The 13,083-nt window shown below is 36.3% G+C and overlaps 1 protein-coding gene across 2 annotated transcripts in view; it reads right to left on the bottom strand.

Moving 5' to 3' along the window:
* The window catches only part of LOC135708411 (hemicentin-1-like), a 404,140-nt gene that overhangs the window by 211,214 nt on the left and 179,843 nt on the right, over positions 1–13,083 (bottom strand). Inside the window, exon 2 of one of the 2 annotated variants that reach the window (XM_065230515.1) lies at positions 8,122–8,814. In XM_065230515.1, coding sequence (XP_065086587.1) covers positions 8,122–8,446 — 325 coding nt within the window. In that variant the 5' untranslated portion in view covers positions 8,447–8,814. The remainder of the gene's footprint in view (positions 1–8,121; positions 8,815–13,083) is intronic. The other variant, XM_065230522.1, reaches the window with a different exon arrangement.

The raw sequence follows: 13,083 nt of genomic DNA, 5'->3' as shown, positions 1-13,083 counted from the left end.
TAAGGTGATAGTATAGGAGCAGTTGGATAAAGCACTCAGTTTAGATAGTATTTCAGGCAGAAAAAACGAGGAGCGCTTCATCCGCTAACAATATTTGAACGAATAGCCTCCAATGAGCTGAAACTATCCGTAAAAATGAAATTATGGTCAGATGGTAGTGAGTTATAAGAGAGTTGTATAGATTATTCTCCTTTGCTTCTCTTAAATATTTGGTTATTATCAGTTAGGTAGGTTCCAATTCTACACGTTGTAGTTTCATTTTTATACCTGTGATCTTGATATTTTTACCAAAGATGAGTACTCCATGCGGTTTTATTTAAACATTCTGCTAACAACCCAATTTAATTACTTCATTATGAAAAATACTTAAGTTATAATTTTCCAAAAAAAAATAGGTGATACTTTCAGAGTGGTATCTCTCACAATTTTTAAGCTATGGATTTCGAAGAATCGAAAAAAATTTAATAAAATATTCCTGGCAGTTAATTGGAAATGGCGTAAGACTTCACTATGAAATTTTCACCATTAGGGTAGAGAACCACTTCGGCCTAATCGCCCATTTTGGGCCTATCGAGCAGAAAACTTCAAATAAATCCATGATTTCAGAGTTAACAAGTCAATTATGCGTTTGGTACGATACTACCGAACTACCGATAAACTACCGAACGAAGTAAATGAGAACGCGTGATATGAAGGTTTGCACCAATTATTCCCAAAAACCAAAGAAGCGCTCCGACCAAATCAATTTTTATCTTCATCCGATAGGCCGAAGTGAATTCATTGGCGTTTCAATACGTTAGGCCGAGTTTAAAATCCGTAGGCCGAGTTTGGTGTCAAGAAGCAGTGTTGGACTTTTGACAATATTTCAACGATTGATTTCTCGCTTTCAAATCTTACGGTACGTACGGAAAGGTAAATAAATTTGGAAGCCATCAGTAATAATAACATTATGTTTGGTGCTAAACTGAACTAGATTAAAAAAGACTAAGTGCAGGTTATGCTTAATAGGCCGGAACTGGGGTAGTTAACCCTATATCTTTTTTTAAGCATGAACAATATAGTTGGAAAAATTTGCATCACTCAGAAAATGATTTTCTCGGGAAGGCATTTTTCGTGGGATGCATTTTTTCAGATTATATTTTATATGGACTGCTGATATAATTTTCTTATCACTTCACATTTATTCTACGATGCTTGATTCGTGAATTTAATTTTCAAGGTACGTGATGTCCGGGAAAACCCGAAAACTTCTAATACAGTTCTCCGGGAAAATTCTTCATTCCTTTATTTGTCGTCGGTATTTGTTCCACAATCTAGTGCCCATCACAGACGGACATCGATTGCCTGCCATTGTAGGCAATCGAATGTGCAGGAAGGCAGCTTCCCCTCCTGCTTAGGATATCGCACCCATTCATCACACATGGGCCGGGACCAACGGCCTTACTTCCCTTCCGAAGGATGCGTGACCAGAGATTTTTATGCCTCAGAAAAATCCCACTGACCTCGGCTGGGATTGAACCCAGACCCATTGAGGTCACAAAGCAGTCACGTTTACCACTACACCATCGGCGCAAGCTTCCGGGAAAATTGAACACCGTAATTTTTTTTTTTTTTTTTATTATAGTCACTTCAACACTCTTGGGTCATTCTTAAATTGAACTCGTGACTTTGGCGTGAGAGGTATGGATTTTAACCACTACGCTGGGGTCGCCCCCTTTTTTTGAATTTATGTAAACTCTATGGCGCCGTTGGTGTAGTGGTAGCCACCTCTCACCCTCTCACCCCAGCAGGCCACGGTTCAATCCCAGTCGGCGCCGCCGGGATGTTCTGAGGCAACAGCTCTGATCACGCCTTCCTTCGGAAGGGAAGTAAAGCCGTTGGTCCCCGGTTCATGAGTTGATGGGTCGATAGTTAGGGTCCAAGTGTAGGAGCTACCTCCCTGGTGTCGGTAGCAATGGTGCTCAGCACGGAAAACAAGATCGACGGAAAACGACTTTAGGGAAAAAAGAGAACATTTGGCCCATTTTGTCCGATGGCAAAACAAAATCCCCAACTGTAATATATAAATAAATTTGGTGTAGTAACATAAGCATGGACTCGGATTGCCATGGAAACATTCTGCAGAAGATTGTAATAAAGGTGTATGAATGAATTTAAAGTCATCACATAAACAAAGATCCGATCTGGATCGTCTGTAAGAGTGCTCGTTCCACGAAACTGATATTATAGTTTCGTTTTTATTATATACACTTGGAACTGAGATATAAGAATATTAGTGCGTTAACTAGTTTCTAAATAACTCTGTAAGATGAAAATATAGAGCGTGTAAATGTTCAGCAATGTTGTAGTCCATTAAATTTAATGTCCAATATCCAGTCTTTAGTACCAAAACCTACATTAAGGTGACGCCAAAGTACATTGAATAAGTAAATTAGTTATGAAATTGTGAAATAATAACATACAACTTTCGAATGTTCACCAAAGTTAATGGTCAATTAACTTCTCATCAAATAATCAGTTTTATAGTGCTGAAATCTACCATATAGTGATGGTAAAATGTATGGAGTTAAATAGCTTAACAATTTTGAACAATTATAAGATGCCTTTAAATGTTCTTCAAACCTGCTCGTAGAAACAATGTTTTTTTTTATACAACAATGGAGCTCTAGGATCAGTTTCATATATTGACCACTCTTACGGGTGTTTCAGATCATCCGGAGGACGGTCCTATGGCCATCCAAGTCCATTTTTATGTCACAACGTCAAATTATTTCTTATATCGCCAGTTCCTGAAGTTTTCGAAAAAAAAATGTGAATTCCATGTATTGATCACTTTTAAAGATGTTCCGGATTGTCCTCATAGCCATCCAGGTACATGTTTATGTCACGACCCCAAATTCATTCTTATATGATAGATCCTAATGTTTTTTGGAAAAATCTCTGGAGCTCTATTATGAGTTTCATGTATTGACATTTTTTGCGGATGTTCCGGATCTTCCAGAGAGGGGTCCCATAGCCATCCGGGTCCATGTTTAGGTCATGACCCCAAATTCTTTCTTATATCACAGTTACAAAATGTTTTCGAAAAAACCGCGGAGGTCTAGGATCAGTTTTAGTTGAGTAAATATATTTTAAAACTTTTTAAAATCAAAACTAAAAAATGATTGACTTATGGTGCACCGGGGCAAGTTGAAATGCGGGTTAAGATGAAATGGAAGCCGTGGCTATATGCGGAAGTGAGTTATCACTGTGTTTATTTTTATCAGTATAATATGAATTTAAATTCATCCTATGGCTGTCACAACAGGTAGTTATATACAGCATACAATTTTTTTACGCATTACATCAATGTTCTCAAAAAAGTAAAATTGTAGTGATAAAAAACCCGGTTACAAATTAAATCAAGCTGAGCATTGCAATTTGTCTTAAGTAACATTGATAGATTCTCTTCGTAGACTTTCTCTTCGTATGCCCATGGCTATGTAAAGACATTCTCAGATATTTTCAGAACACAGATCGATAGAAGAAGCTTTTATCTAGAATCTGAAACGACAAACACTACAAGAAACGGTTGTGTGCTCATGTTATTAGCGAAAGAGAAAATTGACGAAGAGAATAGCTTGAAATAACATAAAATATCCTCAACATATTAAGCATTTCAGCTTGCCCAACATGTTTACACCCAATGAGGAAAATCTAAATGAGTACAAGGGGTAAAGAAATCCTATTCTCAGTACCAGAAATCACTTCAATATGTTAAAGGATTGCCAAGAAACAGTGAAGGGTGCCTTTGAAAATACTATAGATTAAAAAAAATGGAAACTATTGTATGCAAATATGTGTTTCAACTTACCCCACTGTATGGGTCAAGATGAAACAACATAGGGGAAATGCAGGTAATGTCGGCCTAAGTGTCCCTAATTTGGGCCCATACATAAATTCAGCAATCGGCTAAATTTTCAATAGCAACCAAAAATATCTATTAGTAACGTCCCAATAACGCGTTCATCTAGATAAAATTGATAAAAAGCAGTTTTTTAGAGATGGACCCTATCTTAGATCCATAGGCCAACATAAGTGACATTTCCCCTACATAATATTTGTATCCTCATAAAAATGTAACTGTTTTGGATCTAAACTATAGTTTAATTTTTTATGATGGAAGTCGTTTTTCTGAAACTTTAAACCAAGGTTGCAAATACTCATTTCAGCTAAAACAATGTTTTTTTTTAATTATGAAATAATTAGATACTATGATCATATTTTGAATTGGTAAGATACAAGAAGAGGTTGCAAAGAATGTGTTTGACATATTAAACCTGTTTATTTCACTTCATGAGAGTCACAACCAGCGATTTTTCACACACTCACTCACTCACTCACTCACTCACTCACTCACTCACTCACTCACTCACTCACTCATTCACTCACTCACTCACTCACTCACTCACTCACTCACTCACTCACTCACTCACTCACTCACTCACTCAGCGATCAGCAAATCGCTGATTTTGACTCATAGAAAGCAAAATTTATAGGCTTTATGTTTCAAACGCATACTTTGTAACCTCTTTTTGTAAGTTGCAAGAAAAACATGTCATCATACCATCTTTTGGTTTTATTATTCCGAAAAACATAATTTTAGCTGAAATGAGTTTTTGCAAGCTTGCTTCAAACCATCTGGTTTACGTTACTTTATGATTTTTCTAGAGAGCCTCAAAGTTCAACTTTGAAAAAACCGTTTCAATTTTCCCCAGTGTACCTTACTCATGTAAGTATGCGGTCACTTGCCTAAAATGGGTTTTTTTTTTTTAATTTATTTAAATGTTGGGGGTGTTTGAACAATTTCAAATGTTCATTTTTTTATCTGTAACACTGTGTACACTGTGAACATTCACTCTTCATGAAGATAATTGATGATTGTGACTCTCTAAAAGCAAAATTGATAGATTATGACAAACACATAAATTACAACCTCGTCTTGTTGGTAAGCGTGATTGCCTCTTACCCTAAAATGCTTGGGTTCAATCCCAGTCGGCGCCGCTGGGATTTTCTGAGGCATATCATCTCTGATCACGCCTTCCTTCGGAATGGACGTAAAGCCGTTGGTCCCCGATCCATGAGTTGATGGATCGATAGGTAGGGTCCAGGTGTGGTGTGGTAGCGTTGGTACTCAGTATGGAAAACAAATCAAGGGAAAACAAACTCTTTTTGTAGCTTGCAAGAACAAAACTTCATCGTAACATTAAAAAATAAAAATGCTAGAACCACTCCAAAGATGCTCATTTATATCAATTAACATAGATATTCTTAGCATCAAAATCAAGCGATTTTACTGATATTTGCTCATGCTGCAGAATCCTGACCCGAACCTTTTCTTGATTTCAATCTCAGATCCGAGGCTCATAACCATCAACATGAAGAGTGTTAGGAACCAATCCAAACTTAAATTAGGAATTATAATTACACTAGAAATACTCAACTAAACATTTGCTTAATCTATCGTACAAATCAATTTGTTATTCTAAATTCAATTAACTAGACTTATTTCTATTTCCTGTCCACTAGTACGACTTGCCAATCCGATACATAGGTAGACTCTACACCAAAGATCATCTATTGCAGTGATCGCACGCAACGAATACCCACACACACACCCATACACAGTCTGTAGGGAAGAGATAAAAAGTGTGCTCAGTTCAATTTGTTATTCAGTCACGATCAGCAACTCGATGATTATATACGTGCAACCAAAAACGTTCCGCTTTCACTCGATCCGAAAAAGTGTCTTCCTGGTTGACCGAGGTCGGTGTCCGCCGTATTCTCCTCGATCACACAACCGAAAGCGACAAGGTATTTTACTAAAACGGCACTTAGTAAAGAGACACCTCTTTACTAAGTGCCGTTTTAGTAAAATACCTTGTCGCTTTCGGTTGTGCGATCGAGGAGAATTCTACCAAGTCCCAAATTAACGGGGGACTCAGCCGTTATTGGTTGGCCGCAGATACGTTATTGGGCCCAGAGGTCAACAGTGCCGTCAAGAAAGCCTGCGTATGACCGGTAATTAGTGCGTGGCGCGTACAAAGAGCTAAGGATCGATGTGGTAGATCTTGTACCAGTAACGTACCACGAAAAGGCGATCTACTCACTGGTGAGTAAATCAGTTAGTAGGTAGATTTTACAACATTAGGGACGTAGGAGAAGTTCTTGGCAAAAAGTTTACTTGTGTCGATCATTTTAACACAACAATTCATAAAGCATATAATATGATATAATTTATCAAATTATTTAGCTACCATTTTAAGGATCCATATACCATCAAAACACTTTATAAAACTTGACCTTACACATTAAACTTAATTAAATAGCTGGATTTGTCACTTGAACATGATCCAGCAATTTAATTAAGTTTAATGTGTAAGGTCAAGTTTTATAAAGTGTTTTGATGGTATATGGATCCTTAAAATGGTAGCTAAATAATTTGATAAATTATATCATATTATATGCTTTATGAATTGTTGTGTTAAAATGATCGACACAAGTAAACTTTTTGCCAAGAACTTCTCCTACGTCCCTAATGTTGTAAAATCTACCTACTAACTGATTTGCCCTTTCTTCCTTTCGGTACAAGTTACGTTAACATTTAAACACTGAAGAAAATAATAGAAATTACCATGATTTCTTTTGTTAATGATGTAATCCCACAGTTTATGATTTCAAAACACTTATTAGCAAGTTTGAATTTTTAATGTAGTTTAAGACAAATTAATGTAAATGTAAATGCTTATGTAGTTCACACTGATTAACGAAATAAATAAATTATTTGAAAATGGATCATTCCAGAAAATAATTGTTTAAGCTATCAGGAAAAAAATACGAAAAATAGCCTGCCAAGAAACGACATGCCCATGAAATCGAAAAAATAAATTAAAACCCAAAAATTCATTGTAGCATAACCATTTAAACCATAAGAAAAAAAACATGATAACTTTCCAATAAGATACACATAACAAACCGTATGAAAGTAAGGATGAAATAACAAAATAAGTTCAGAATGTGTTATTAAAGCTCGAGGAGCAAACGACAATAATGCCTCTCACAATCATGATTACCAAAATAAGCAAATGTACAAGTTCAAAACATCAGAAAAATATAAATAACTGCATGTATTAGACTGGCCTACATTTATATGAGAGATTTTTTTATATTTTTTTTTTGTGCCATTAGGTGAAAAAACCACTATCTGAAAATTTCAGTTCATTCGATTTTAACACGAGCTGGCGCTTTTGGCTTAAAGTTTATATTGGGATCATTTTCGAAATGTATGGAAAAATTCATTCTCTCTTTCGTGTAAAAAACTGGCTCGGCAAACTCGTTTAGGCTCAAAATTTCAGCATATGTAGCATAATCAATAAGAAACAACTTTGCAGGACAGCATAAAGATTCATGTGAGTATTATGGAGATATTCATTCTTGAATTTATCGGTGCATTTTGCTCGTATATGCAAAAAAGGAAGCTTATGCAACGTATCAACTAGATTACCATTAAAAAAAAAAAAAAATTTCATATTTTCCATATGCCTACATCCAGACTCGTGTCAGTAGGTGAGATAACCCACTTCCTGAATGTTTCAGCTGTTTTTGACGTAGCACGGACTGGCGCTTTTGGTTTAATGTTTATATAGTAGAAATTTGCATACACAAAATGCTCATATACATTCAAAAGTGAATATCTAATAAACCCAACCGAATTCATAATGCAGTCTTCAGCAATGTTGTTACAGATTGTATGAACTACAATTTTTGAAATTCTGTATCAAAACGATAGTAAGAAAATTGTATTATGATCGAAAGAGTGTAGGCGTAATTTTTTTGTGTACTTTATCCAAAATTCCCACACAAAATACAAACCAAAACGCCGACTCATCCTACATTAAAATAAGCTAAAACTTTCAGAGAAAGGTTTTCTCACCAGAAGGCACAAATCTAGAGGTTGGCTTGTGGAAAATTAGAACTTTTATTTTTGTGGGCCAGTCTAATTTGAATACATATCGAAAGGAAAAAAAATCCCAACCATATTATTGGCAGAGAATAAATCCATCCCACATGGTGTATACTTACTTGGTCTGTCTAGTTCATTGATCAAATCTTCCGTGTCGGCATAGCTTCCGTCGCTGGCTGGAAATGCCGTCGCCAAGGCAACCACTGCCAACAACACTGCTGTTCGTTTTACCATTTCTGTTGTGTCGTAGGAGGCGAGCTTTGCTTTATTTAGCACTTTTTCACCGCCATTACTGCTTGTACCACTCACACTACATTTGCCACCACATTGACGGCATCCTTCGAGGATTGGCATCGTACACAATTTGCTGTGTACCAGAGTAGCCTGCACCAGTCTTCGCTGCGGTAGTTTTACGCAACCTTCCACTCGCCGACGAAATGTCATCACGTGTCAGATTTGCCGTCAACCAGTAGGAAAAATTGGATCAATCATGAACATAAACACACCTTTTCACATTTCTCGCTTTCCACTAGCTTGTTTGATGTTTTGCTTTACATTCCGCTATCAATACTAGAATATCAAATTCAAAGCTTCATTTTCTTTCATACACTTGCTTGCGCCTTGAAACACGAATTTCCATACGATCTCCACCCCTGTGCCTTAAATACGTTTTTCACTCGCAAAACATGTTGGTTGGATGTGTAGAACTCGTCACTCTAGTTACAGCACTTCAGCAGATATAGTGTCAACATCAGATACATTGTTTCTATTCGGATTCTCATCGTATGCCACTTCAGGATCTTGTTTTTTTCCTGAAAAAAAGAAAGAAGAAAAAAAATTATCAACATTTTCACCCCATCATGAATTTTCAGTTATAAATATATGGGTTGAACGTTTGCTTTGTAGCAGCAGAGATGCTGATGTTACATATATTCTGTACACTTATTTTCCATTCCCCAACAGTTTTCCGCGTAACAGACATTTACTATGTGCCAGTTACTACCAAGATATAGCATAGAAGCGTTTGTGAAAAAGCAGTGACACGTAGAAGGAATCACATCACGTTCCTACAGTAACATTCACAAGAAATCCGCGAAAAGTAGGCATGCGGTCCACGATTAGTCGAATGCATAAAGTAATAAGTACCAAAGCCATCCACGTAGGAAGCAACGGGTTCAACTTGATCGAAGGAGTTTTTCAGTTGGAATATTTTTCGATTTCCCTGGGTAAACATTGTCATTGTGCCTGCCACACAGTATACAAGGTCTAGGAAGCGCTCAATTTATAACGTTGAAAGTACTAAAAACTAAGTATGTTGGGAATAGGCACATGTTCCAGAAGGAGCGCCATAAACCGAAAAGAGAAAGATGTCTACCGTAGCTGAAAGTGCTTCTCAAAAATGCAAAGAAGCGACCTACACTGTTTGTAGTGTTTGTTGCACGTAGTTTTCGTGATGTGTTGATATCACATGGCAATTTTGCCAAACTGCTTTGAAAGGCTGTTCTATTTTGAAGTGATGTATATTTCGCGTTAATGGAGCAGGACCTTAATCTAATAGGCTTCATCTAACAGGCACTTCATTGTGAGACTCTTTTCTGGGTCGATCATTAGGAGGAAAATAATAAAGCCAATGGGATTCTTAAGAATTGATATTTGGCATTCATACCTTCCATTCACAGCTTAATCACACACCATAATGATTTTATCCGTCAAAGGCGTAACCAGGTTTAAAGAAGGGTGGGGGGAGAATATCGAATTATCTGGTCATAATTCAAAGGAGAAGAAATCTACTCCTTAAAATCAAGTACAGATCCCACAATCTTCAAGTTTGCGAATTTACATATTCAATTAAAATTTGGATTAAGTTTCAAAAGAACTATTTTATTCCAAAATCTTACAAAAAATCACAGATCCATCATCTTAAAAAATTGACAATTCGAATGTAAGTATTAGCTTTCAATCATAAACATATCATAAATCCTGAGAAAAATGATAATCCCAGGCATTGTTATTACTTTTTAATTTTAAATTGTGTGTTCATTGCATTCTAACTAGTTGCCAACCGGAACACAGTGAACACATTTTCATTAACAATCAGTTTTAAACGAAAAAACTGCTTTCGAATTTCCTAAAATTAATGACATCCCCATTTCATTTAAAGCAATTTTTTAACACTTCAGTTACAACCAAACCAACAACCTTGATGGCCTATGCATTCATTGATTTCTTATTCCAACCAGGCATGGGAAATCATTTGCATTCATTTCATACATTCATTTACATTCATTTGCCTCTAACTTTTTTCATCAACAGCATTCCGCAAAAAGATGTATAGAGCTGTTGTAGGTGGTTTTGTTATTAACTACAAGTTTTGCTCATAACTCAAATCTGTATCTCTTATCCATCACGAACTAGAGCGGGTAGAACTTGTTACTGTTTTTCAGTGAATGTAAAATACATTCACTGAAAAACAGTAGTGGCTTCTGTTCGCTCTGGTTCGTCATGCATAAGAGATACGGATTTGAAATGTTAACAAAACTTGTAGCTAATAACAAAACCTACAAAAGTTCCATACATCATTTTGCGGAATGCTTTTGAAGAAAAAAGTTAGATGCAAATGAATGAAAATGAATGCACGAAATGAATGCAAATAATTTTCCATGCCTGATTCCAACTTTCATGAAACGTTGTCGTTGAAAATAAAATAAAATTTAGCATTTACGAAATGATTGAGAAATGTTATTGGAAAATGGATCTGAAAATGAAGAATAAAGCAAATAGGTTCATCTCATTCTGCAATTCACAGCTTGGTAGAGGATGTAATGTCTACGGTTGTTTATTTTTTTAAAGATTATTCACCATATGAATTCATTTTTGGAAAACTGTTTGCACCCAACTTATCACACTCCTCCCCGCATTTGATTAGTTACCAAAGAGTATGGAAGCTTGCATGAAGATTTCAGCGATTTCTATCCTAAAGGAAGGACAAACATAAATTTCGCAATAAATTTACATTATTTTGACATAACAATTTCTTTAAATTCTATATATAGATTCATAAGGGCCCAAGTCGCTTAACGTTCGACGGTTTCTTGGCCAACTCCTGATTAATCCCTGATTAATCCACGCACTGGTGACAAGTGTCTTTCTCGAATAATATTGCCAATTCTGAGAAAAATTTGCATTTGTCGTCAGATTATCAGCTTTTATAGCATGCTATGGCTGTCAGTTGCGTCGAATTATTTTCCCTGAATCGGCAATATTAAAACCCACTAACATAGCAAGGGTTTTTTTTTTTTTTTTAAAGAACTCAAAGCATTTTCAAATTAAAACATTCAAGACAATGCTTGCGATAGCTATAATATTCTGGTTACTATCACAGGGGCACTTGGAGCATACCTAGGTGTAAGTGGAGTAGATCCTTATACTGAGTGGTGTGAAGATGTTTACAATTGAACGAATGACAACTAAATAACGACCATAAGACCCGAATGCAACTTCAAAGTTGAGGTAATTTTGCCCTACCTCTTGGTGGTGTTAGTTTGCGTGGGTAAGCTAACAGTTACCATTTTTTTTTAATTTAATAGCCGATAGGGGGAAAAACTACATTTAATCGAAACTCTCTATCTCGGTAGTAAATCTCATATCAATCACATCTGAGACTATCAACTCACGTGCGAATCTACCGCAAAAGGTCAATTTATAGCATGCAATTATATGTTTTGTTAGTTTTCAATCGAATCATGCTAAAATAAAAATAAGAACTATTACAAATGCCAACATCTAAAGCAATGCATTTTAGAACAAGGAATCTCAACGGTGGTAATTGCGTTGCTGAATTTGGCAAAGCGCAATTCGTAGACAAATAAACTCATGCATGAGATTTGAGTGTATGTTTTCTATAGATAAGTTGTTATAGAGTTGATAGTTCCGTGAGAGTACGGCAGTGTGAACTATCAACTCAATACTTTCATCTCCTCATCTATCGTATAAAATTACCACTTTAAGTCTTATATTTGATGTTAAGCATCACCAACTATGTAAATCTTTAACTTCACGCATGAAGTAATACAAACATGATTAGTTATAGTACGTAGCTCTAGATGGGAGCTTACCATCAATCATACTGTCATTGGTCAAAAGGTACAGGAGCAGCACCTCCCCTACCCGTGTCTCCTTGAGATCGTTAAGTTGACGATGATAGGAGCACATACAGCGGTAGAGGCAATAATACAATAGCTGCAATTTCGAAACCTATCGGTTAGATGCTTACGTCAGATGGTTACTTGAGTGTGAAACAATCGATAGAACTGTTTCCGTACATCAAAGGTACGAAACCAAATCGGTAAACATCTCTTTGGCCAGTGGTGGCGGGAGAAGATACCCCTCACCATCAATCCCCAAAAGGGAAGTTTGGTAAAGGAGATGATCAACCCGATTCGTGCCTTCCCTAAAATTGACCTTTGCTCGCTTTCTACTCTCTATATACGAAATTATCAACTCTTTACTTTCATCTCCTCATCGATCGAAATAAAATAAACACTTTAAGCCTGATGTTTGTCGTTAAGCATCTCCAACTATGTATAATTAACTTGTTGAATACCCTCGGGCGTTGCTCATAAAAATCGGTTGCATTAATATGCTAACTCACATCTCATTTATCACTCACTTACATCTCACACATCCACTTATCACGCCCCACAGTGGTTTTAAATTAAATATACTACAGGATGAAACAATTGTTGTCGCTTAAACCACTATTTATAGGTGAATGGGGTCTTCGGGAAAGTTTTCCATTTGTTTTTGTTGTTTGAAAAGGAGAGAAAATGTTTAAAAACGCAGCAGAATTCGGTCCAGATTGCTTGAAAGTTACATTATTTCTTCCGAAATGATCAATCCTGAGCGTAGACAATCGCTAGTGAGATATATACTCGGTCGAAAATGCAAAAAAATGTATTTTCTCGGTAATAGGGTAGAGAACTACTTCGGCCTAATCGCCCATTTTGGGCCTATTGAGCAGAAAACTACAAATAAATCCATGATTTCAGAGTTAAAAAATCAATTATGCGTTTGGTACGATA

This window comes from Ochlerotatus camptorhynchus, unplaced genomic scaffold, assembly GCF_037179485.1.
Source record: "Ochlerotatus camptorhynchus isolate MF236.1 unplaced genomic scaffold, CSIRO-AGI_Acam_v1.1 ptg000028l, whole genome shotgun sequence".
NCBI classification, from domain to species: Eukaryota; Metazoa; Arthropoda; class Insecta; order Diptera; family Culicidae; genus Ochlerotatus; species Ochlerotatus camptorhynchus.
Note: the sequence above shows the minus strand (reverse complement) of the source record. Positions and strands in the feature narration are given on the sequence as shown.